The sequence below is a fragment of the Trachypithecus francoisi genome, unplaced genomic scaffold (assembly GCF_009764315.1).
Source record: "Trachypithecus francoisi isolate TF-2019V2 unplaced genomic scaffold, Tfra_2.0 Lachesis_group17, whole genome shotgun sequence".
Taxonomy (NCBI): Eukaryota; Metazoa; Chordata; class Mammalia; order Primates; family Cercopithecidae; genus Trachypithecus; species Trachypithecus francoisi.
This window is the reverse complement of record NW_022681462.1, coordinates 19,484,072-19,510,307: the sequence shown is the minus strand read 5'-3', so window position 1 is coordinate 19,510,307 and position 26,236 is coordinate 19,484,072. Positions and strand designations below refer to the sequence as shown.

The window sequence follows — 26,236 nt, the reverse complement described above, 5'->3', positions numbered from 1 at the left end:
CTTATTTTATAAAAAAAAAAAAAAAGGAAATAAAGTTTAAAAAATCAACATGGCTTTTAATTTTAACAATTTTAACAGCAAGTGGTGGGGGGAGTTCTCATGAGCAATTGGAGCTGGAAGCACTTCTGTGGTCAAGCAGGCAGCCCATGGGGGTGCACCTTCCTGTTGGGGGATCATCCTTTTTTTCTTCAATGGAATATTTTTGAGCCTCGTCAAATGTTCACACAGAGGCCCACTATTAAGGAGGCAGACAGGCAATATTAAATATGAAGGCAGGACAAGCGCAGCCCCGCTCCTTCCTTTGGGCATGTGTCATTAGGGATGACATTCTCTGAAGGCTGCCCGGCTTGAATGGCCAAATCCCTGCATCATGGCTTTCTTTAATTCCCTCTACGCCCATCTCACAAAATGAGGACCTCTCTTTTAAGACGAGGAGGCATTGTTCTCAAAGGTATACCTTTGGAACTTCAATAATGAAAGTATCTCTTGCTTGGCAGGTGGAATGTAGGCAATTTTGGATTTTTAATGCATGGCATGGGGCGGGAGTGAAATATCTTGCCAGGGCTTGTTTGCTGTATAATGGGAGAGAACCAGGCTTCTGGATGATACAGCAGCAAACACTGCTGCTCCTTTCTGTTTTGTTTTGCGGGAAACGGAGGAGGATAGAATGGAGAGGGATTAGTGGGAGACTGGGGGAAGTTCAACATAAAGAAACTGTGAAATCCTCCAGCTCAAAGTTGGGCCTGCGCCAGGATTCTGCCTGATGCCCATCGCGTGGGGTGACTATGGAGCTGATGAAGTGCCTCCAGTGAGGCCTTGAAAACTGTGTTGGTTAAGGAGGGAATGTTTCCTGCCCCTCCTAACGTTTCTTTCCATGTTGGGGCACTCAGTGTGTGTAACTCCAGGCCTGTCTCTGCCCTGCACTCATTCAGTAAATAAGCAAAGTGTAAACGGATCATGTTTGGCTCCTCTCTCCTTGTTTTTGGGAGTGTGCTGCCTGGAGGGAGCAGGCGGTATTCTCTGCTATTCCATGCAAGCAGGTGTTGTGGGGTCTGATGCAATTTTGTGGAGGCTCTTTAAGAAAGAGAACATAAAAATACAAATGCAAAATTATAAGGGCCGCTCCCCTGGCCTTAGAAGGGCCTAGCAGGGACCCATACAAGTGAGGGTCCCTAAAGCTTAAGTGAATCAGGCCCCATAAGTCTGCCTCTGGCTGTGCACCTTCCCTGGACAGGCCCCCTGCCTGCAATCAGACTGGTAAATCTATTTAGCTCTGGGCTTCAGTTTCCAGCCTGTTTGCTGCCACACTCAGCCAAAATCTCCAACTCACAGTAATGCTGTGCTGAGGTTTTCATGTATCATTTTTTGGCCTCATTTTTCAGTTTATTCACAATCAAGGCAGGAAAGAGGCACGCTTTATTGCTCTCACAACAGTGACCCCAATATCTCCTATTTTAACTAACCCCAGGATAGGTCCCGGTAACTAGAACAATTATATTTCTACAACAACAGTATGGTCAATTTCTGAAGGATGAGGTTATCAGAAGCCTCTCTGGTGGCTGGTGGGTTTGCTGTAGTTCTACAGCCTTTGCTAGGTTGTGCAGATTCTGAGTAGCAACACTGTATCACTGAAGCCACCGAAGATACTTGGATGCTTTCCCACGGTTAGACTATCTTGTAAACATTTAACATGAAACAATGAATTACAGTAGGTTGATTCTGCCACATTGAAGAGATATTAGCCAATCTCTGCCAGAAATATGACAGGAAAATAGCTGAGGACCCATTAGAGCTTCTTGAGAGCCAGCAAAGGTCTTTCTCTGGATTCTCCCCTCCACGGGGCACCTGGGGATGCAGCTGATGATGTGAGGCTCCCCAGGGGCCTGCCTTCCACTCCCTCTCCCCCTTTCTCTGGTACAGAGTGAGGGTGCCTACGAAGCACTTTAGAGTGCCTTCAAGGGAAAGAGACCCTTTTGCGGGGGCAGCTCTGTTCCACTAACCTTGTGACTTCAATGGCAATCTGCTTGTTCTAATTACAAAGACAGTCATGGTGAGAGGGAAACAGCAGAGATCAAGGAACTATGTCTGCTTCACTCTGCTCCAAGGGGAGACCCTGAGGGCAGAGTGAGAGGCGCATCAGCCACTGGGCAGAGGGAAGATGGAGGCTGGAGGCCTCTGCACACCTGCCGCTGTCCCTCTGTGAGCACCAGGAAGGGGTTCACAGGACTGGCGCCTCGGAGGCATCACATTCCAGTACTCTGAGTGGAATTTAGAACCATCCCAAGCAGCTGGTCTGAGCTGTTTCCTGCCCAGACAAAACTGGCAAAGCACGGGCAAGTTTTATTTTGAAAGATGAAATTTAAGCCATTCTATTACTGCTGAGCAGTTCTAGATGGGCAAGCCTAGAGATCAAAATTCTCTCTCTTCCAGAGCTTATATATTCTGTTATTTCTGGTAGGCACCTTAGGGATGATCTAACTCATCCGCCCACTCTGCCCTGCATGTTTTTGAAATTCTATTCCTCTGGCATCTGTGACTCTCCCGGTCTCCCTCTTATCTCTGACCATTCCTTTCCACTTTCCTCATGGGCTTCTTCTTGTACTTAACCCTTTAAATGTCAGCATGCCCTAGGAAGTCATCTTTTTTCTCCTCTTTATAAATTGCGGAGCTATATACACCATTTTGTTATTTTTAAATGTACAATTCAGTGGCATTAAGTACATTTATGATATTGTGCGACTGATGGATCCATTCTTGCCCATGGCTGGTTTTCTTTCTAAAACTCTCCATGGGTTGTCTCATTTCCTCCCATAGTTTAAAGTCTCATCTAGATAGGGATGACTTAAATCATCATCTCTAGCCTAGATCTCTCCTCATGCTTCAGGGTCATATTCAGGACCATTCAATTGTCCAGTAGGTCCTATTGATATGTCAAACTCAGCTGTTCACACTGAACTCACTGTTTTCCTCTTCAAAGCTACATGATTTCCTCCTCTCATTTGATGGCACCATTTATCAGCCCAAGTTGGAAACTTGGAAGTCAACCTCAGGTGCCTTTTCCTCCCTCTCTTCCTTCTCCAATATAACACCTGCCATCCGTATATCCTGATCCTCTGATCTAAATACTTCTCAGATCTTCCCCTGTCTACTTCATCTCCAATATCATTGATCACGCTTAGGATCTCATTCTTTCTTTCCTGGACTATTGCAGCGATCTCTATTGGTTTCTCCACCACCGGTATTACTGTCAGGAATTCCATCTTCTACACTGCAGTTGGAACCATTTATGGCTCTAAACCCTAAAATGATATTCTGATAGGGTTGCCTGCCCATGAACTTTTTAATAGCTCATCATTGCCCACAGAGTTCTTAACATTTGAGAATTTTGTGGAAGTGATACATCCCTTTCCTCATAAAAGTACACATTCACATTTATGCACAGGCTCACGCATTTTTTATTACTATTTTAGGGGATCCATGAAATCCCTGGAATCTATTTGTGGACTGTTAGGTACAAGGCTTTGAGTCTTTAGCCCATACAAGCCCTCTTTTATCTCTCCAGCACCTCCCCCTCCCTCCTCCCTCCTTACACTTTGTGCTTTCACAGAACTAAATGGCATTAGCTTCCCATACATACCCCGCTCTTCTGTCATGGTCTTCTCCCTGAGACACTCTTTCTAACTATCATTGCTTGGCTATCTGTTATTCATCTTTCAAGTCTTGGCTCAGGCACCACCTGATTTATTCATACCTAACATATTTATTGAACACCTACCATGTGCTAGGCCCTCTCCAAGTACTGGAGAACAAGAGCGTAAAATGGACACGGTTTTGCCAATCACGGACCTTGTCATTGAGTGGGAAACAGAGACCAGTAAATACCACCACTGAACTCTGCGTTTGTGCTCTTTTTTTATCCTAATCAAGCTCTATCTTACCATCTACTCTATTTTTAGAGTATATTATTATGTTCTTGTCTCTGCCACTGAACTAGAAGCCCCTAGAAGACACATATCTGCTTTACTCATATTTGTACCTGTGAGACATAGTACAGTGTTTCAAATACAAATTGCCACTAAATGCCATTCAAGTGTTTATTAGAATGAGGGGAATGAGGATTTAGCAGGCTGATGCCGTCTATAGTTAGCGGGTAGCAGGGATGGCGCTGGAGCCTGTTTCCTGTGGCTGCTCAGTTCCCCTCCATGGTCTCATTCCTGTTAATGGTGGCATCAACCTCATTGCAAAGAGCTTGGGCCTTGGAGGCAGGAAAAGATGATCCAAATCCTAAACTTCTAATTACTAATATGTGGGCTTTGAGTAAGTTACACAACCTCTTTAAGCCTTCCTTTTTTTTTTATTTTTTATGATGTCAAGTTATTTATACTGTTGGTAGTTAAAGACATACACTAAAACTACTCCAAGAATGGAACAAATATGTGGACTTGTAAAATTATTTTTAAGACTGACGACATAGGGGACTTCGCTGGTTCTCATAACCCAGCATCTATTTCGGGGTATCAATGGGGCCTGGAGGCAGTGGGAGAAAACAAACTTCAAGGGGCCGATGCTGCTGGGACCAGGCAAAAAGCCTTCACACCCTAAGGTCCTCACTGTCATACACCAGCCCACTGCAAAGTATCATTCATTCATGACAGATGGATGACATGAAAGTCAATATACACAGTTAACCCACTTTGACACATTCATTCATCAGCCTTTTTTTTAATACAATTCATCTTAAATTATATTAAGACATAAAACAGACCTGCTCTTGCACATCCATTACTGACATGTCTCCCAGGATCAGGCAGAAGGAAACAGAATGATTGTCACACAATTGCTAATTGTCGAGACCCAAGACAGACTCACCCACGAGTACTCCTGCACACCAGGTACTGCTTGTTGACTTGTGCACACTGGACTCAAAGACTTTTGAAAACTGCTCTTGCCCCTGAAACCTAAAACTCCCCTGCCTGCCCTTCAGAATCACTGTAAATCTTTCCAATGATGGACGGATGAATGTAAGACTTCCTTTTCTTTACGTATGTGAAATTGAGATAATTCCTGCTTCCCGGGTTCATTCTGTGATGACATGAGACAAGGTATGCAGAGATCTCGGCACATGGCCAGCTTTCAAAAAATGGCACTTCCCTTTCCATCCTCCCCTTCCTTCTACGTCCAAGCCAAATTCCTGGTGATGTGCTCATGCTTGGCCAACGTAAATGAAGTTGATTTCTGTGAACAACCCTGTACTAACTGTGACTAGAGCTATGGTGTTAGTGGGTGGTCCCAGATTACACATTTGAGAAATTCACGCCCTTAAGATTGCCATCCGTGTGTCAAGAAAAGGGAAACCCAAGTGGATTTTCAAATGGTAAATTTAATATCCTTGATCAAAGTTGATTAACCGTAAATGAGGGTAACATAATGAAACATTATGATTCATTCTGGCCACCTGAGAGGTAATTTGGGCTAGAGATGGCAATTAAATTGATAAGACACTGAAGATAGTAGATTCCTTAACCCAAAGTGGGGCAGTATAGAAAAAGTATTAGGTACCTAAACCTTTGTGGAACTCTTTCTAAAAAGCATGGCTATAAAGCAATGAGGCTGTTCATGTAGTGAACATAACTGAACTCCCACATCCAAATGAATCTAATTATCTCCAATCTAGTGGCTTTGGAGGTTGGAGACTACCTCCAGTGATACAGCCATAGACCAAAGCAATTCTGAAACACCTCCCTTGGGACTCTTTCTAAAGTCAGTTTATAGGCCCCCAGAAGAAAATCTTATAATCTCTTAGTCATGCTTTGCTTTTCATGAAGGAGGCTCTGAGCTTGATAATCCATCATTCACCAGAACTGGTTCCTACAGCTTTTGGGGTTTTAGAAATCAAATGATGATGATATTCCCCTAATCCCCTACTGAGAATGTTCAAATACTGTGGCTTTAAAGTTATGACCATTTCAAAGCAGGAGTGCAGAATGTATTTGGAATAGTGACAGCATTGTTGGAGAAAGCATATGGTTTTCCAAAGCAAATCCTTTGAAGGAGCAGAAATCATATGGATGTGTAAATCCCAGTTTGCTATAAATCTTATTACTTTATGCCTTATATGAATAATACCAAAAGGACTGAGATAAGCCATCATTAATATGCAATTAAGGGGAGGATTGATGCCATACTCCTACAAACTCAAGCTTTGAGGCCCTTATCACAGAAGGTGATAAGTACTCTTGCGGTACTCTTGTCACCCTGACCCAGTCATGACATTTCATGTTACTTATGATGGTGAAGGTGATTAAAGTAAATCTTGGATTCATTCAGCACTTTCCTTTCTCTCCATAAAATGCATGGAGCTTGTTAATCAAAACCAGTTTTCAGAGACTAATCCAGACAAGATGTAGCTTGTTAGTACTTGGAGTACTTTAGTTCTTGGAAGTGGGGTGCTGAAATAGCATTACAGAGAAGGTACTTAGTAATGTTCCAATATTATGACACTGGAAGAGAAAGGCTGCTGTCTCATTTTCATTTTTTGTTTTATTAAATATAGCAATTTGTTTACTTATCATTAATGTAGCTATTTATTTAATGTATATGCTCAGTTGGTCTGATTGATCATCCCTCATGTATTAGTTGGCATCACTGTTACCTATTATTGGTAAGTAAACATCATCTACAATATACCGTGGGCTGTTGCTTTAGATTATGAACTTGGAAAGGTGAATTTGGGTGGTGCCTCAAAAAGACAGATGCTTACCAGAGCATCTGTCATCTATGATCAACCATCAATCTGTCATCTATGATCAACCAGATGTAACCATGGTGATCAATTCCTTAAAGCAGTGTCGTTAAACTGTGTAATAGGGTGTCAAGAAACCAAGAAATTATTTCCCATTGAGTTTCTAATGCATGCTCAGCAGTAGGAGGCCTAGAAAGATGGACATCAGAGTCTAACCCTGAAAGAGGTTGTCAGAGTCCAATTACAAAGTCAGGACTGATTCTCAGGGCTTGCCTGAAGAGCAGTACAGGTAAAATACAGTTAAACTCTCAAAGCTGCTGCAATCTGCAGTGCCTGAACTCAGAGCAGAGGGAGTTAGGAGGCTTGCAGAGGCCACTGAGTCATCCTGGGGCAGGTCCAGACAGCACTGGGCTGGGCCTTAAGGCCACAGTGAAATTGGATAGGTGAAAGAAGAGAGGGCATTCCAGAAGGAAAATGAAATGTGATTAAAGGCACAGAGTAGGAATGGACATAATTTTATTTAGAGCGAGGATGTCTGAAATACAAAACTGCCATTCAACATTTTTATCTGTTAGAGGTCAGTACATTCACAAATTTTAAGGCCAGTAGGTAGGGGCTAACGGAGGCTGCCAGGTCAAACTCCATCGTAAGGAGCATTTTGTAGATATTTACTTTGGCTGAGTTTGCACCTTTTATATATGATCTCAAGAATCTTGTGCTTTATAGATACCTATAAAGTATTTTAAGTCTGTAAATTTGGGCGATGCAGGTAAAATAAAATTGCCCTTTCATATTTCCTCAGCTTGCAAATGAAACGGTTTCCCTGATGCTGGGTTGTGTTGAAAAGAAACCCAGTAATATTTCAGTTGTCACTTATTCAAGTGCTTTTTATTTTTTTAAAAAATGAAACAAAACATGAAACCCACTGCTTGGGGCCCTGAATAAACTACCATCTGCTTTAGTAGCCTCAGTAATGGCAAAGGAATGCCAGTTATGTATCATTTGTGCCACTGACTCTTCTTTTGAGGAGAAATAAGTTAACTCTCTGCCTTTTGCATTTCCTTGATGCCCTAATGAATAGGTGAGAAGACGGCTGCTTTGCAAGAGGAAAGGTGTTTATATACCCTCATGGGACCTTGTCATTCTGTAGGGAACAGAGGGAGGAGTTTGACTGCTTTCTGGGAATGCAAACGATATAAATCCTGTCAGTCCCAAATACTATCCTGATTAGAAAATACACGTAAGGACGCTGGGGCGACTTGTAATTTAGTGCAATATGACTGTAAGCTGCCAACCAGGATAACATGATCCCGGTGGGTCACCTCCCATTCTCAGATAACCTAGCTCACTGATTTTGCCAATGTTGGATTATTTAAATAGTTGACAATTATTTTAGCGTTGGCAGAAAGGAGATCCTCTCAGATTTTCTCTGCTTTTTGGTCCTTTTCCCCAAACTATTAAATCTCTCCTCTTCCTCCTCCTCCCATTTCTCTTTCCCACTGACAACTCCTTCCCCCTCTACCAATTTTGTTTTCTTGTTTCTTTTTTGAGATGGAGTCTTGCTATTGTCGCCTGGGCTGGAGTGCAATGGTGCGATCTCGGCTCATTGCAATCTCCGTCTCCTGGGTTCTAGCAATTCTCTGGCCTCAGCCTCTTGAGTAGCTGAGATTACAGATGCCTGCTACCACATCGGCTAATTTTTGTATTTTTAGTAGATTCGGGGTTTCACCATGTTTGCCAGGCTGGTCTCGAACTCCTGACCTCAGATGATCCACCCGCCTTGGCCTCCCAAAGTGCTGGGATTATAGGCGTGAGCCACTGCGCCTGGCGTTTTTTTTTTTTTTTTTTTTTGAGACAGGGTCTCAGCATAGGGTGGCACAATCATGGCCCACTGCAGACTTGAATTCCTGGATTCAAGTGATCCTCCCACTTCAGCCTCCTGAGTAGCTGAGACTACATGCACACATGCTACCATGCCCAGCTAATTTTTCTATTTTTGTAGAGATAGGGTCTCACCGTGTTGCCCAGGCTCCCAATAACTTTTTGGATCCTCTTTCGATTTTGCACTTCTTCCTATAATTGTGCTTCTCTCAAATGGATTCACTGAACCAGAATGCTCAACCCAAACGACTAACTATCTGGAATAGCCTCAATAACCCAGGAGGTGGCATAAACGGACACACTGGTTTTTCACTAAAGCTTGGGTTCTTAGCCATATACTTTCTCTCAAGTTCTTACAGACTAGGAATCCTTATTTCATATGCAATTTATGTAAGCTTGGTTTTCTGATATTCAGGTACCCAGAAGCTTAAACTGTCAAATTAGAAGTGTAGAGGGGAGAATCTAGATTAGGAAACACAGGTATGATATCAAGAAGTGAGAGACCAGAAAAAGTAGAACCATAAACTTAAAAAAAAAAGAAAACAACATAGTGATCAGAGACTGCTGTAGGGACAAACAGCTTTGCAAATTGAGAGTTTCATAGTAATTTGGCAAATTTTAGTTGGTGATAAAAATGGGGGAGAATAAAATGTACACATTTTACCATACTTTATAGCAACCATTTTGTGTACAAAGCCTTTCTAGGAAGGAGACTTAGGGGTAGGTGACGGATGAACTCCATTTGCATGTGTTTTCTTGATTAATGATTTCTCTCCAGCACTGCCCAGAACCCATAACAGCATTGACTTCAGCTTATCTTCCCATCCAGATTGACAGGCAAGTACACAGTTCTTTCTATACACACCTATTTCTCTTTTTACCTCTTCTATGCCCAACTAATAGTTTTCTTTGTTACCTCTCTATTTATCTTGTTTTCTATTCTGTTCTTTCTTGGTTTTGGCCTTCTCTTTTTTGAAAGGGCTTACTCTGTCATTCTTCTCTAATCTCCTGAGTCATATGCTTGGCTAACTGTCTTAAACTTTTATTCTTTTCTAACATAGACCCCTAAGATGACAAACTTCCCTGTAAGGACCACTTTAGCTGCATTCCAAATTTTGGTTTTGGCATCTTCATAATTGGTCGGCTCTAAGTATTTTCTAATTTACATTATGATATTACTTCGACTCATAAATGCTTTGGGTGTATGTCTGAAATTTCAAAATATATGAGATTTCCAAAATTCATTGGTAACTTGACTGGCTATTGATTTCAATTGTTTTTTATTTGGTACCAGAATATGATCTATATGTCATTTTTATAAATTTGTTGAGACTTGGCTTATGGTACATGACTGCTTTTTTTTAAAGTGTAAGAGTGTACTTTGTACTTAAAAAAGAATAGATATTCTCTGTTGTATGCAGATTTCCCATATACAGTAAGCCATTCTCCAAAGGGAAAAGGCTAGAGTTCTTATTTTCCACTGTGAATGGGAGTGGGCAGTGGAATATAAGTGACTGATCAGTTTCATTCACGATATATTTCATTATCTTTACTTTTGGCACAGTACAGACTGATAGAAAATATTTCTTTGCATTTCAGATGTATCTGTGGTAGGATGTCTTATTATTTTATGAGCTATTAGGGAAAAGACATCTCATGATATCATGATATATTATTATGATCTGAAACATCTCAATTTTAGAGATGTTAAAATGTGGAAAGAAAAGTGTGTCTTAGATTTGATAAAGTATATGATATTTTTGTCATTAGTCTTACAGTTGCATAACTCTTCATTTTATGCAACCAAAAAATTTTGGACCCTATTTTGAATGTTATGCTGGGGCTTTATCATGTGTCCACTAGATTATATTTAATTAAATTCTTCAAATCATTTATGTTTTATTAATTCTTTTGGCTGCTTGATCTATTAATTACTGAGAGCATTGTATAGAAAACTCCTCCTGTGATGGTGGATTTATCAATTTCTCTTTGCAATTCTATCAATTTTTGCTTTATATATGCTGAGGATGTGTCATGAAGTGCAGATCAGAATTATGACAACTTCTAGGTTAACTGTTCCTTTTAACATTACGTAACGGTCCTCTTTATACCAATAATTTTTTGCCAATAAGTTTTTTATGAAATACTAATATAGCTATACTAGCTTTCTTTTGGTATTTGACTGATAAAACTTTTCACACGCCTTTATTTTCAATCTTTCTGCATCCTTATGTTTTATTGAATATATGTTTTATTATAAATCATATATAGCTGGATATTTTAAAAACATAATCTGTCAATCTGTGTTTTTAAACTGCTGAGTTTGGTCCATTATATTTATTTTGCTTATGGATTATTTTGATTTAACTTTTAGTTCTACCATCTATTTGCTTATCTCAGTGTTTTCAAAAGTATAGATTCAGAAAAATATTTTTTTTTCTCAATTACTCTCAAAACAAGGAAACTTCAAACTTAGGGAAAACATTCTTTAAAATACTTAGATATAAAAATATTGAAAGTCAATTGCTCAAACATCCAAGAAAAACAAATCAGCAAGAATCATCCAAAACATATTTTAAAAGATATTTTTATATATAACAAGAGTTACAAGGGTTGTCAAAATAGAGATGTTGGCAAACTACTTTTATTTCGGTTCATAAACAATATTTGAGATCTGAGTTCTGCATTCTGATATTCCTGTGGTCTTTTACCATCTCCAATGATCGTATGTAAAACCACAAGCCATCTTGTTAAAATAATAATAATAGTAATTATAATAATAAAAATACTGGGACGCTGTAAGAAAAATACCTTGAATTATGGATGGCTCTATGGAGACTGGCTAATAAATAGAGGAGACTGATTTGTGACTAATGTGTTGTTTGTAAATTACAGGGTGTGTTTTGAGATTACTTGAAAACAGATTATTCTCAGGAGTTTGAAGTACTCTGGTCTGAAATATGATCCCACTTGTATTAGGTGGAGGTTGGCCAATCTGAACTGCATTAAGAGAAGTTGTCTCCAGTATCACCAACAGAGCTCTCTTAGATTGATTTTCAAAATGTGAGAACCAAACTTATTCATGATACTGTACAGGACTGATAGTATTTAGTTTACTCCTTTCCTAACATACTTTTAGGTCTACAGTCACAGCCTCTCAGCAGCAGAAGGAGTCTGAAAGCTTTTCTACTCCAATCCCCCCTCTGAGGTATGAATGGTGGTTACATAATTCTGCCAAGTTGTCCTGCTGCCTGTGCTTGACTGCAACCGTAATAGGGAGCTCATTCCCACCCAATGCAGCTAATTAAAAAGGTCTTTTCAAAAACTGAGCCAAAAACTGTTCCTTTGAGCCTGTTCTACCTCTTGGATCTATACAACAAATAATCTGTAGAATAGGGCTCTACAGGTATAGCTGCACGTGTTTCAGAACAGCCCTTTGAATATTGTTTCTATGCTAAGTATGCTCCAGGCTAAAGAGCCCCAATTCTATATTCTACATAACATACCATATTTGGTAGTGTTTCTCATACACTCAGCTTATCTGTGTTCTCCCTTGGAGTGCCCTTGGTACTGAACACAATATTCGAATGGAGATTTTAACTTCACCAAGTTGAGAGTTTAACTTCACCATCACCTCCTTAGTTTCAGATACTATACTTCTGCTAATTCAACCAGAAGTCAAAGTCTTTGGAAACCATCTCACTGTACAAATTCACATAGAGACCACAACATCAGTGCAAGAAAACTAAGATTGGGCATCTACTGTGTGTCAGGTCCCATGCCAGCCCTTCTCAGTACATTATCTCAGTCTAAAGTCATACATCCTGTAAGTAGCAGAACCATGATTTTAGCCACACTGATCTGATCCCAAAGCCCACTTTTCCTCTCTAAGCCTTTCCTCTGTGTTTTGCTAAGCCACATATTTCAAAGGACCTATCACCTATAATTACAGAAATAACAAAGTGTGTCAGTTGCAGTTCTTTTTCAAGGGCTGAGTATGAGGCTCTCATGATTCACTTGTAGCCCCAGTGCTGTGGATTGGTCACTCTTGGTACTAAATTCCTTTAGCCCAAATAATGGAAAAGTAAACTAGAGCCTACTTCTTTTCCAGATGACCAAATTCACAGATCAGTGGCATCTAAATTAATGCCATTTTGTTATCATTAATATACTTAAAGCATACACGTACTAAATTAATCCTCTTAAAATAATGCACTGTGCTTCCCTCAAATGGCTTCCCATTGCCCAAACTCCATATTCTGTCATTCAAACCCTCTTCAAGGTAAATCTCCTATCTCCCTTCCGGTTCAGTCTTGCCTCATTCTTCTAGGTTATGTGACACTGAATGAGTAAGAAGCAGTGAGTGTGGGAGAGTTGGACAGGAAGTGGAATAATGTTGGGGCTAAGGAACCTACAGGAGAAAGTCAGTGAGTTCTGATTCTGTCCTCTGCAACTGCTTTTTTGGAAGAGTCTTCTTTTCTTCAGAGGTTGTTTCCTGGTATTGAGAAACAGTTTGGGGAGAGTCTTGTTGGGGAAAATACACTCATGGGATAGAGTTTTGGGAGTGGGCTAATCATGAGCTGCCTACTTGTTATACCTGACTTTCTGGAATAATCTGTCCAGCTTCACTTTGCAGAAGGGGTGAAAAGCCTTCTTGGGTAACTGGGAAGTAACTCACCAGGCCCACAAAGTGGACACTCCTCAGAGCATGCCATGTTTGTGTCCACTGACTTACCTAAAGGCTCATGAGTCTTTGGAACAGATGGGGATATTCAGGATACCTGTGTGATATTTGCTTTTATATCCCAAATTGTATAATATTTACCTCCTTGAGTAATATATCCTGCCTTGGTAACTGTATTGTAAGCCTCTGGAGGGCAAGGACTGGCTATTCTTCTTTGAGTCCCTAACACATTGCCCAGAGTATAGATTTAAAATAAGTTGGTCCTGATTGTTATGATATCATTGACTCCATTTGCCACCAGCAACCTCCTCCCCATCCCTCTTTCCTTAATAAAGAGGCCCACATGCATACAGCACTGGAATGAATTGTCTATCCCAAAGACAGCTACCTACTTTGATTGATGGACTGTTTGCTGACCTTGGAAAAGAAATAGAAGAAAAAATGTCTCTGATTTTTACTTTCTCTGAAGAGTATGCAATAATTTTTTATTATGTTGGAAGGTGAGATTGCCACTCAGCACAGGCTACTGGATTCACTCCCTACCAGGCTGGTGAAATTCAAGAGATTTTGGCAAGGCCAGCCATGCCAGCTGTCTGTTTACCTAGAGAGTCATAATGACTACAAAAACAGGCTGGATTTGTACTCTGTCGTTGCTTTAAAGCAACTGGTAATGGAATTGAACTGACTTAGAAAACAGACCCCTGGAAATTGCCTCCAAAAACAGCGGTGGGGGGTGGTCACTGCCCTCCTCTACAGCCACTGTGGCCTCCATCTCTAGGCTCCAGCACATCCCTGTCTGAGCCAGTCCTCACCAAAGCAGACTGTGCACCCACAGCCCCAGCCGGCAGCATCCAGAATAGCTGAACTGCTGTAATCTAAGTTTCTGGTATTCCAGGGTGAGCTTAGGCCATGCCAATGTTCCCTGGGTCATAGCTTTTCTGGAGTGATCTTGAGTCTGTCAGTCTCTATGGTTCTGCTTGGCTTCCAGCCTTGCGCCGCAGACCCTCACAGACTAGAGGCCTGCCCAGAATCTTGATCCAGTTAGTGGGCTATTTCTACACCCTTCCACCAAGTCTGCATCCCAGGCAGGGGTCTGCTCCTACTGGCGCTGGTGCTTTTATGATGATATCGTTGACTATTGCCGGTCCTGGGAATGCTGGTTATAGTTTCTCACCTGGCAGATTTTTTTCCCCTATTAAATTATGCTCAAGTTTCTTGGATATGAAGATTGAATTGCTGGCCATCTTTTTTTTTTTTTTTTTTTTTTGAGACAGAGTCTTGCTCTGTCACCCAGGCTGGAGTGCAGTGGCGCAATCTCGGCTCACTGCAAGCTCCATCTCCCGGGTTCACGCCATTCTCCTGCCTCAGCCTCCTGAGTAGCTGGGACTACAGGTGCCCGCCACCACACCTGGCTAATTTTTTGTATTTTTAGTAGAGATGGAGTTTCACTGTGTTAGCCAGGATGGTCTCGACCTCCTGACCTTGTGATCCACCTGCCTTGGCCTCCCAAAGTGCTGGGATTACAGGCATGAGCCACCACGCCTGCTGGCCATCCTTTTCTGAAGTCTACCTCCCAACCAACTCAGAGCCCCCTGTTCTGATTCTACCTCCTTCTGGCTCCTTTTCTTTCCTGCCAGCAGGTGCCATCATGGTACCAGTATGACCCTTGCTTGGGTTCATTCATTTATTCACTCAACCATCATTATTTGCTGAGTAATGAGTATGTGCAGACATTGTGCCAGGTGCTGGGTTGTGACGGTGAACAAGATGGTCTGTTTTGCCTCAAGAAACATAGGGGCAATACTATGCCTGAGAGACAACTGCTCTTTCCAATGTCTGCATTTTCTTTATGACAATTCTCCAGTTGTTTCCAAAGCTATAAACTACCTCTATATGGCAGCCTGAGGCCTGCCTTCCTATGAAGAAACAAGTGTAGCCATGAAGTGGTGAAAATAAGCTGGACGTTAACAGGGTCTTTCTTCCTGAAACAATGAACAACAAGTCTGCGGCTCTCCAGGCCTTTGTGTGAGAGGAGGAAGTGAAGGCACAACTTGGAATATGGAAAAGAGGAATTTGGAGAGAAAATTTTGAAGTCTTTGTCTGGCAACATGTAAGTGAGAAGGTCCCTAGGCTTGTCATATTGGGTTAAAATATTTTTTTTAGGCAAATTCCTATCTTTATATCAGAAAAAGGGGCCCCAAAGAAAGCACATATAGAATAGAACAAAAGAACATTTAAGAATCCCAAGATTCTGAATTTAAAAACTTGGGATTCTTAAATGAATGGAATTGGGAGTGAATCAAAAGAATACTTCATTTTTCTTAAATGGATTTTAATCATGGCTTCATCCTGTGTGTTTAGTATTTGGCAAGTTTATTAAAATGCAGAATCCTGGGCTCCCCCCACCCAAATCTTGATTCTTTAGTTTTTCTTTTTCTTCCTTTTTTTTTTTTTTTGGAGACAGAGTTTCAGTCTTATTTCCCAGATTGGAGTGCAATGGTGAGATCTCAGCTCACTGCAACCTCTGCCTCCCGGGTTCAAGCAATTCTCCTGCCTCAGCTTCCCAAGTAGCTGGGATTACAGGCATGTGCCACCATGCCCCACTAATTTTGTATTTTCAGTAGAGACAGAGTTTTGCCATGTTGGTCAGGCTGGTCTCGAACTCCTGACCTCAGGTGATCCATCGACATTGGCCTGCCAAAGTGGTGAGATTACAGACATGAGCCAACGCACATGGCCAATTTTTAAGTTTTTCAACCATGGCACTATTAATATTTTGGACCACATAATTCTGTGCAGTGGGGCCAGGGGTGTCCCGTGCATTGTAGGTCTCTTTCAGTGTCTCTTTCTCTCTCTCAAACACACACCCACACCCACACACACATACATACCCACTCACCCACCCACAAATATTCTCTCCTTTTCACCAAACAAATATTTTTAGAAATATACCACTAGTTCAGGAAAAGACCAGTCTGAATTAATAAAAATCTGAGAAATAAAATGGTCAAAAATCTTGGGAAACAAGTTGGCACCACGTTCATCCCCATAGAGAGCAAGCCATACTTCAAACCACTCTGAGTTATGGCTAATTTGAAGGACATTGGAAGACCGTCTGTATGCAACCTTTTCTTAGGTTGCAGATGTCATCTGCATGAAATGTACCTGCTTTGATAAAATGCCTCCAAATATGCCAGGCATGATAAAATTTTTTTTTGAGGCAACAGAAATTTTGCATGTGGTAATAGTGTATCAACTTCACTTGCTTTAATTCATGTGTTTAATTTGTCTAAATATTTCCCTATGTTACTATTTACTTGATTCATTTATTGAGGAAACCTCTTCAAAAGTAGTAAAGACTCAGACTGCCACCCAGTTTTGTTTGACTTATCGCTACATCTGATTTACTGGTGTTCTTCTTCCTAGTTGTCCTGTGGGCAACATCTTCAAGGTTTTTTTCCAGCCTGCTCCTAAAATCCAGGCTTATCGTGGAGACTCAAAAGGAGCATGCTTCTTAATCAGGGGGAGATAGCCTGTTTATAAGCCACAGGACATGTACAGTGAATCTAATGGGGCAGGCCATTAGACTTTTACTTGGCAAGGAAAGAGAATGAGGTCAAAAACCTAATACACAGCTGTCATTTTTTGACAGACTATTATGTACCTCAAGCCCCTTATATACTTAATCTTTACTATAAACATGCGAGACAGCTTCTGAAACAGGCTTCAGGTAAGCTTGTCCAAGATTACCCTGGAAAGTCAAGGGACTCGGATGTGAAATTAAGATCTGTATTCTTAATTCCTCCATTATGCTGCAATTATAGAGCCATTGTTTTCGCTTTGATGTCTCAGGTCTGAGTCTGTTGAATTTCAGGTTTCATTCAAATGGCATTTCTCTAAACAGTGATATGACATGGATCCGTTCAAAGTTATTGAACCTTGTTGCTATTGCAGTCAGGCTGTTTTTCATATAAATTAGGAGAAAAAACAGGGCTCTTCATTTATTTAATGTTGAATTTGGAACCTTATGTCTGACTTTAGGTTACTTTCTTTTCTTCGAAGATTGTGACCTTCCAACCCAGCAGTCAGTACAAAGCAAATCCTGATCAGAGTTAACAGGCATGAGCATCAGCTGGGCTGCACTGTCACATCTTGGGTGTTCAAGATTAAGGGTGTGGAGCGTACATCCTACGAGGATAGTTGCCAGCTTGAGAAATGGCCCCAAATTGAAAGGCCCCAGAAATGGATGCAAAACGAGAAGGAAAAACAACAACAACAAAGTCACGGTCTGGGAGAGCCCATGAACAAACTGTGCTCAGAGACATATCCATCCTTGGTTCAGGTTGGTGTCTCTTTAGGGCATGGCCTTGTCCCACTTCTTCACCTATAATTACTATGTTTCAAATCACTCAGGTGTTATCTCTCCATGAAGCTCTCCTGACTCTTCTTGCCTTCACTTATCCTTCCCCACTCTGAAATCCTATGGCATTTATACCTGACTCAGATGATCTTGTTCTTTATTATACATTTATACACTCTTTTTTTTTTTTTGAGGCGTAGTCTTGCTCTGTCACCAGGCTGGAGTGCAGTGATGCAATCTTGGCTCACTGTAACCTCTGCCTCCCGGGTTCAAGTGATTCTCCTGCCTCAGCTCCCCAAGTAGCTGGGATTACAGGTGCGTGCCACCACACCAGCTAATTTTTGTATGTTCAGTAGAGACAGGGTTTCACCATGATGGTCAGGATGGTCTCGATCTCTTGACATTGTGAACTGCCTGCCTCAGCCTCCGAAAGTGCTAGGATTACAGGTATAAGACACCACGCCCGGCCTATTATACACTCTGTTATATGCTTGTTGGACTCTTTCTCCAACTGGATTTTAAGCTCCTTAAGGACAGTGACTAGGAGACAAAGTAGGAGTTCAAGACATACTTGATTGATTTCCTGATTTTTGGACACTTTGGGAAATATAGAATTTTTAAGTATCTAAAAGAAAATAATCTTCATGAAAAGTTCTTCATGTTTCTAAAATTTGCTTTGTTCAAAAGGACAAATCTCTTTTCAATACTTCTCTTAAAGCAGCACTATATTAGTAATTTTCTCAACCTCTGGCCAGAGTTTGGTCAAGAAAAGTGAGGCAGTTAAGACTACAGAGATAGCTGTATTTAAATATCTGGTGGGCGAGGACTCTGGATGTTTGACCATTTTCTATAGTCATGGAGCTCACCAAAGTTTACCATTTGTATAGGAATCTTTTAGCCGTTGGATGGAAAAATCACTTTCCTGTGAAATTCCATGGAATTTCTGCTTCTGGCTCAGGCAACAGTTATTCATTGCAGACCACGAAAACTTGTGACACAGGTGTCCAAATGGGCACCAAATAAGTGAGAAAAGAAAAGTCTCAACTACATATTTTAAAAGTATTTTTGATTCCAGGTGATGAACTGGGCAGGCTGTGACTGGCATTGACAATATCCCTTTACTCAGACCCAGGGGATCACTTTTGATTGAAAAACCTTGTCCTCCAAACCAGCTTCCCAAGAAACAAACGCAAGTCCAAGACCTTACTTCATATTCTGGATATCCACACGTTCCACCTGCATCTCTATTTTGCCCAGTGATAGTTTCAGCCTTTAAATTGAGCTAGTGTGTAGGACCTGGTTGGGGACTGGAGTTTTATGTTTGAATACAAGGCCCCTTTTCTGGATGAATTCGGCCATCTCTTCGTCCCCCTTTCAATCATGTGGGCTTGGTCAAGTGATAAACATGTACTGCTGGATACATGTTGTCTCAGAGGAGCCCCTTGGTTATAACGAGACTGAATTAAACAGCCAGCTCTCTAGGAAGAATCTCAAATTAGTTAAAAATTTTTTCATTAAGCTTCCACTATAAAACAGCTAACAATGACTGAGCACTGACTATCTGCTAGGTCTTCTGCCAAATACTTCACAAATATTATTTCATTTAGTGTTCACAATACTGATAGATGTAAATTTTTATTATCTTAGTTTTATTGATTGGGAAACTGAAGCACGAAAGGGCTAAACAATTTCTTTTTTTTTTTTTTTTCCGGGAGTCTCACTCTGTCACTCAGGTTGGAGTGCAGTGGTGTGATCTCAGCTCACTGCAACCTCCACCTCCCAGGTTCAGGCTGATTCTCCTGCCTCAGCCTCCAGAGTAGCTGGGACTACTGGCGTGTGCCACCATGTCCGGCTAATTTTTGTATTTTTAGTAGAGGCAGTTTTGTGATATTGGCCAGGCTGGTCTTGAACTGGCTCTCAAGTGATCCGCCCGCCTCTATCTCCCAAAGTGTTGGATTACAGGCATGGGCCATGGCACCTGGCTAGGGGCTAAACAACTTATCAAGGTCATGTAACCAGTACACAGCAAAACAGATTCCCTGATTTTTCCCCCTCCTCCCTAAATCATCTTCTCCCTCTGTCTTCCTCCTGTCTGGCAGCTGATGGCAACTCCATCCTTTCAGTTTCTTAGGCCAAAACCCTTGGGACATTCTTGATTCGTCTCTCTCTCTCAACCCTACATTCAATGCTTTGGAACATTCATTAGCTCTGCTTTCAAAATATATCCAACTCTGACCACTTCTCTCCACCTCTTTGCCCTCCCCTGATTCAACCCATTCAACACCTTTTGCCTAAAGTGTTGCCATAACCCTCCTAACAAATCACACTGCTTCTATCTTTGTCTCTTTGTCTACCCACAGCCGAGTAATCTTCCAAATAGAAGTCAGACCATATTGCTCCTCTGCTCAAAAGCCAAGGTCCTTCCACAACCCCGCACATCCCATCCCCAGGCACCTCACTGCCTGCTGCTATCCTGAGAGGGAATGAGGACAGCAGCAGGCATGGAGGTGCCTGGGGATGGCAACTCCCTACCTGCTCTTCTCTGAACACCAAGGATCGCTGGCCACAGGGTCTTAGCATGAGGGCTCTTGGTTTGGGATATCCCACCCTTCCCCACGCTCTCATAGCCTCATGGTTAACTTCCTCACTATCCAGGTCGCTATCCAAATACCAGCTTTTCAATGTATCCATTACTCTATTTACAACTGGAACCTACTCGCCTAGGTAGTAGGAAATCTTCTCACTCTCCTCTAATTATCCTATAGCATCTATTACCTTTTACCATAGCATGTACTTTGTTCACTATACGTATTACTCATTGTCTGCCCTTCCCCCATCACACAGGTATTTTTATCTGTTGTGTTCTCTGATATATCCCAGGCACCCAGAGTGGTACCTCGCACATAAATATGTCAATAAATATCAATAAATATGTGTTGAATACATGACTGAAAGAACTTGGATCACAAATCTTAGAGTGGTTATAATTTTGTTGTAAACTAATACAGCATTCTCACATGAAAATGGAATAATGCAGAATATATTATGAGGTGGTCTTGATCAAGGGTCAAGTGAAGAGCAGATTTAGTGGCATGTGCTCACATGAGGGAGATGTAAGATGTAACTGGAGGTGGTGTGGGTTGGGACGGTGCAGTGGGACTCAATGGAAAATTCTTTTAATTTTGCAATGCATTGGCAAGGACACCTTTTCTTCTTAATTAGAGGCCTATGATTTAAAGTCGTAGCCCTGTATTTGCCATACCACAAGTTTAGTCCTGAGATGTCTCCTCTTCCCACTTCCCCTGCTCTGTGGTCTCAAAGGCAGTGGCTATTTCTTGGTGGTATGGTCAGACATAATGAGAAATACAGATCCAACTGTTGGATCACTCAATAGCTGGGAGGAATCTGGAATGGAGTTATTTGATTTAGAGTATTTTAATCATTTCCTGCAGGTTGGCAGGTCCCAGAAGGGTCAGTTTTCAACAGAATCAGACAGGATACACTTGAAGAAATTTCAATGCTTCTGCATACAGTTTTTAAAATTTGGTGGTGTCCTACTCAGGCCTACAGACTGAGGGTTGACCAGATGTCTGAGACATGGACATTTCTCAGTGGTAACACTTCTCTGACACAATCCTAGTTTCTTGCTTTGGTCAAGTAAAACTTTCCCATCATCTGTACCATTTACAATGGGCTACCTTGCTTTCAAGAAAATTGGTTTGCTTCTCACACAAGATGAAAATTGGCATTGGGGGCATTAGGAGGGAGACTGTTGTGTATCATGAGGACTGGCTTCCTGTTCTTTTATGATAACCCATTTCTATATTATCTACATTCAGTGCATGCCTGTTCTTTCTTGTCCAACTGTGATGGTATTAAGGACACAACTCTAATTACTGAGGGGTTCTATCAACACAGCTTCCAAAGGCCAATGAGGAAGTGAATATAGTATAATAACTACCTAAGCTGACCATCAGGCCAAACGTTAGTTTCTAGAATGAGCTAATGAAGAAATGTATTCAGTTAAAGAAACTGAATACTCCGACAAAAGTTATTTTGGAAATGCTCATGTTAGGGGCTGATGTCTTTTTTTATTTTTATTTTTTTGAGACAGGGTCTCACTGTTACCCAGGCTGGAGTGCAGTGGTGCAATCTCAGCTCACTGCAACCTCCGCCTCTCGGGCTCAAGCCATCCTCCCACCTCAGCCTCCTGAGTAGCTAGGACTACAGGCATGCGCCATCATGTCCAGTTAATTTTTGTATTTTTTGTAGAGATGGGGTTTCACCATGTTGCCCAGGCTGGTCTTGAACTCCTGGGTTCAAGTGATCCACGCACCTCGGACTCCCAAAGTGCTGGGATTACAGGCATGTGCCACCGCACCTGGCCAAGGCTGAGGTTTTGACATGAGCTAACTAAGCCCCGACTGCCCCCTGACAGGTTGAGCTCTGAGACACTGACAGTGGGCAGGACCAAATCCAGAGACTGATGGGTTCTCAGTCACAGCTGCACATGACAACTTCCTGAGGGGGCGGTGGAACCACCAAAGCTGGGGCTCATGCCAGAGGCTTAGGTTCAGTCAGTCTGGCATGAGGTCAGGGCACCAATCTTATTAAAAAGCTCTCCAGTTGATTTTACATATAGCCAGGAATGAAAACTACCTGATGCGAAGGCTCCAGAGAAGGGCTATCTGAAGAGCTGGGAGAGAGAATGCAGTCCCTACTCTTGCCTCACAATCCCTATTGTAAGGGCTCCTTCCCCACTCTCTCTCCTGCTTCATCAGTTTTCTATTTTCTCCTTGATTATTTCCACAAGAATAAACAAGTTGCAAATTCTCCCATCCTAAATAAAATGACCTCCCCAAACTCCACATTTTCCTTCAGCTCATACCCATTTTCCTGCATCCCTTTAGAGACGAACTGCCTAAGACGTTCTTTTGTATATGCTGTCCAATTCCCTTCCATCCATTCTCTCCTAAACCCCCTCTATCTGGGCCTCCACCCTCACTACTGCACAGACATAGCTCATCTTACCATCTGCTTAGGCCAGTGACTTTAGATCTCCCCTTCAGCAGAAATGCGGAAGCTGGAGAACTTAACACAGACATGCCCGACACACTCTGGGGTACAGCACACCCCAATCCAGCCTGGGGCTGGTCGAGCAGTGCTGGGATCAAAGCTCAGCAAGCAGAACGAAGAACCAAAAATCTTTCCAGGGTACCTTTGGAGAAGGCTGCTGCTTAAGAAACGTTGATGGTGACAACGATAATGAGATCTCTAGTAAAGGGAAAAGTTATGACTTACACAGTGTGTGGTGGTGATGATGACAGAACTGGAGATAAAAGAGAGGCCATCGTTCATGCTGACCTGGAGTGCAGCTTTCCTGCAATGACAACAAGGGAAGCAGATTCTCAGCATGGTGTGCAATGAGCAATAGGCTGAGAGCCAGACACACAGGTCTCCTTTGGGCTCAGCTCTTAACTACACTTGAGACTGGAGTCACTTCTCCAGGGGAGGAGGGGTCTAAGTTTCCTCTTTTGTGAAATGTGGAGTATAGTCTGTATAGCCCACCCTCCTCTAAAGTTTAGAGAAATGTCAGGATATGTGTGGCTGGTGTATTAAGGCAGTGCATTCAGATGTTCCGGCATTGCAGCGAGTGGCATTGAATGGGCAAAGCTTACTTTCATTTAACTTGCTTGTCACATTGTAGTTGGACAAAGTATTCTTTAAAAATAGTCCAAGTCAATGGGGGATAAACTGGGCTAACTATAAATGTGATATTCTACTGCTGTTATCTGGACTCTCAGTGATTTGATGGGGGTGGCTTTGTTACCATCCAACAGACTCACAGAGGTAAAGCAGAAGATGAATTTGCCTTCTATCTCTTCCCACTCTAAGACACTCACCTGAAACTGACCTTATGTTTTGTTGCATTTTGCAGCATGGACACTGAGCTAATTTGTGAAATCAGTGGCATCACAGATTGATGCTGGGCAACCAGAGTTGGAGGTTTTACAATATGAACACAGGATTAAAGGCAAAATTCAGATGAACAAGTTCAACATTTTTCCCTTAAAGCCTCCATTCTTTGTCTAGCCTGTTATAGACACAGTTTTGGAGAGGTTATTTTTGTTGTTGTTGTTCACTGCACCAGCATTGCCTCATTTCCCACGTATTTCTTTTCTTGCTCAGGGTGCCCATTCTCTTTCTTCTGTTGATGGTTTTGATCTCATCTCATTAGTGCTTATCGTAATTGCATCACCATGAGATTTTCGCCCATAAATTAGTTCAGGGAACTTTTTCTGGTCTGGGTGAACATCCGATGCTGTGCAGAGTAGAGGAAGGAGCACTGTGTGGGAAATCGGAAGGTGTGAATCTGAGGTCTTGGCTTGCCATGAACCAGCCATGGCCCAACTTGGCCTTTCTGAGCCTCCCTTTCGCTAAGGAGGAGATAACAATCATCTAGCAGGGCAATGGTGATGACAGAGCGAGGTCAAGTGTGTGAGAACTTTCTAGAAGTGTAGGTGTGATTAAGCCAGACAGACCTTGGATTGAGCCCGGACTCTTCCACTCACTGCTTATGACCTTAGGCAAGCTATTTAAAGTCTGGCAGCCACAGTCTCTACATCTGTAAAATTGGGATAGTGGGAATACCTGGTTAATGGGGAACCTGGGGGAATGAAATGATGTACCTTGTAAAACACTTATGCTGGTGTCTGGGTCACTGTAAACACTGGCTCCATCATAAGCTGGAGGAACCTAGAGACAGGCTGCACTTTCTCTAGATGCTTTCTTTCCCCCTGTCCCCCCACACCTCCTCTCTCTCTTCCCTGGCTGGAAGGTTCTGTTGCTGGTGAAAACTTACATGCCAACTTCTTTTAAGATAGGTGCTGGACACAGTAAATAAGTATCTTCCACGGAAAAGGGCTTCTCATCTGCAAAAAGGAAATCACTGGATTAAGAAGAGGGAGGTGAGCTTATAATTTCAAATTCAGTGACTTCTAGAGAACATCAACCAAGTCCAGGGAGATACCAGAAAAACAAAAATCATTTTGAGCTTAAAAATTCTTGAGCTGCAAAACCCATTAGCAGTGAACTCAAGTGCTCCTGCCTGAATCATAGCTTCCTGTGGTACGTGCAGTCGAGTCAACTGGTGAGAAAATAGTGGGTGAACTCCTAGATAGAGCAGGAATCACAGAGGGGAAACAAGAAAATATTAGACTGGTCCTAAGGAGTTCCATATCTAAGTCTAGTTTGAGAGAGAAACCATATTTGTGGAAAAAGTTTGCTGACAAATGACTTCACCAAAGCATCATTGGGCTTCATAAGACAGGGAGCTTCCTTTAAACGGCTGTCATAGTCAGGTCATAGGAAAGCACAAAACATGAGGTATGCTTTTGTGCAGAGATGGGGAAGAGACATTGAGCAAAGACAGGGCATACTAAAGGCATGTTCCAAGGTAGGCTATAAGAAGGATTTGAAAAGATCAGTATAGACAGTTTGGTCAAGTTCTTTGAGTTAGCCTGAGGGATTTGGACAAAGTTCTGTAAGTTATAGAAAGAACTTTGGTGGGTTTTTGAGTAAAACTGAAGTGATGGTTTTGGAGATTGTAGCAGATGTAGCTGTGGAAGGTGGATCAGAGTGGGGGACTCTTGGGGTAGGGAAGTTCTTGTACTTATTCTAATGGATGACCAGGAAAAAGCTTAAAGTGGCTTTAATTCAACCTCCCTAAGAACTTCATTGTATCCCAGTTTCTGGGTTGAGAATTTATACTAAGTATATAATAGTCATTCCTTCAAGCCTCAGCTTTTATCAGGTACATGTGCTGTACAAAAAGGTTGTGGTAGGGCCTATAGATGAAATGAAGATAAATAAGATCTGTGTCATTAATCAGGCTGTGACTACAAGTTCCTATAACTAGAAGACACAAAGGAATACATATATTATTAAAGGATAATATTCTGCTTTTGTGGTGACACTGATGTCTCTTATGATATCTGCAAGTCATGACTGCAGAATATAGCTGACATTAAACTCTTGCCTGAGTGAAGGTTAGGAAGCTGCCTGGGATGGGAGTTAAGAGGACACATCTGAGTGCTAAGCACAATGTCCCCGTTGGCAAGAGGAGGAAGAAGATGTACAGGAAAATCTTCAAGTGGTGAAAAGTTAGGGAGGTTATTCCAGGTCATTTGTTTTTGTTTTTTTTTTGAGACGGAGTCTCGCTCTGTCGCCCAGGCTGGAGTGCAGTGGCGCAATCTCGGCTCACTGCAAGCTCCGCCTCCCGAGTTCACGCCATTCTCCTGCCTCAGCCTCCCCAGTAGCTGGGACTACAGGCGCCCACAACCTCGCCCGGCTAGTTTTTTGTATTTTTAGTAGAGACGGGGTTTCACCGTGTTAGCCAGGATGGTCTTGATCTCCTGACCTCGTGATCCGCCCGCCTCGGCCTCCCCAAGTGCTGGGATTACAAGCGTGAGCCACCGCGCCCGGCCTCCAGGTCATTTGTTTATTCGTTCATGCAACAAATACTTATTGAAGACCTACTATATACTAGAGATGTAGGCTGATGTAGGCT

The 26,236-nt window shown here is 42.0% G+C and overlaps 1 protein-coding gene and 1 long non-coding RNA gene across 3 annotated transcripts in view; one reads left to right on the top strand and one right to left on the bottom strand.

The window, feature by feature from the left end:
* ANTXR1 (ANTXR cell adhesion molecule 1) overlaps positions 1-26,236 on the bottom strand; it is a 246,617-nt gene that overhangs the window by 111,936 nt on the left and 108,445 nt on the right. Inside the window, exons 11-13 of one of the 2 annotated variants that reach the window (XM_033239294.1) lie at positions 24,530-24,599; positions 22,969-23,047; positions 39-1,074 (exon numbers count right to left, since the gene is read on the bottom strand). In XM_033239294.1, the coding sequence (XP_033095185.1) occupies positions 1,024-1,074; positions 22,969-23,047; positions 24,530-24,599 (200 nt within the window). In that variant the 3' untranslated portion in view covers positions 39-1,023. Of the gene's footprint in view, positions 1-38; positions 1,075-22,968; positions 23,048-24,529; positions 24,600-26,236 lie in introns of those variants that run through there. The other variant, XM_033239293.1, reaches the window with a different exon arrangement.
* LOC117099782 overlaps positions 1-26,236 on the top strand; it is a 211,724-nt gene that overhangs the window by 169,403 nt on the left and 16,085 nt on the right. The gene's annotated exons all lie outside the window — the stretch shown is intronic.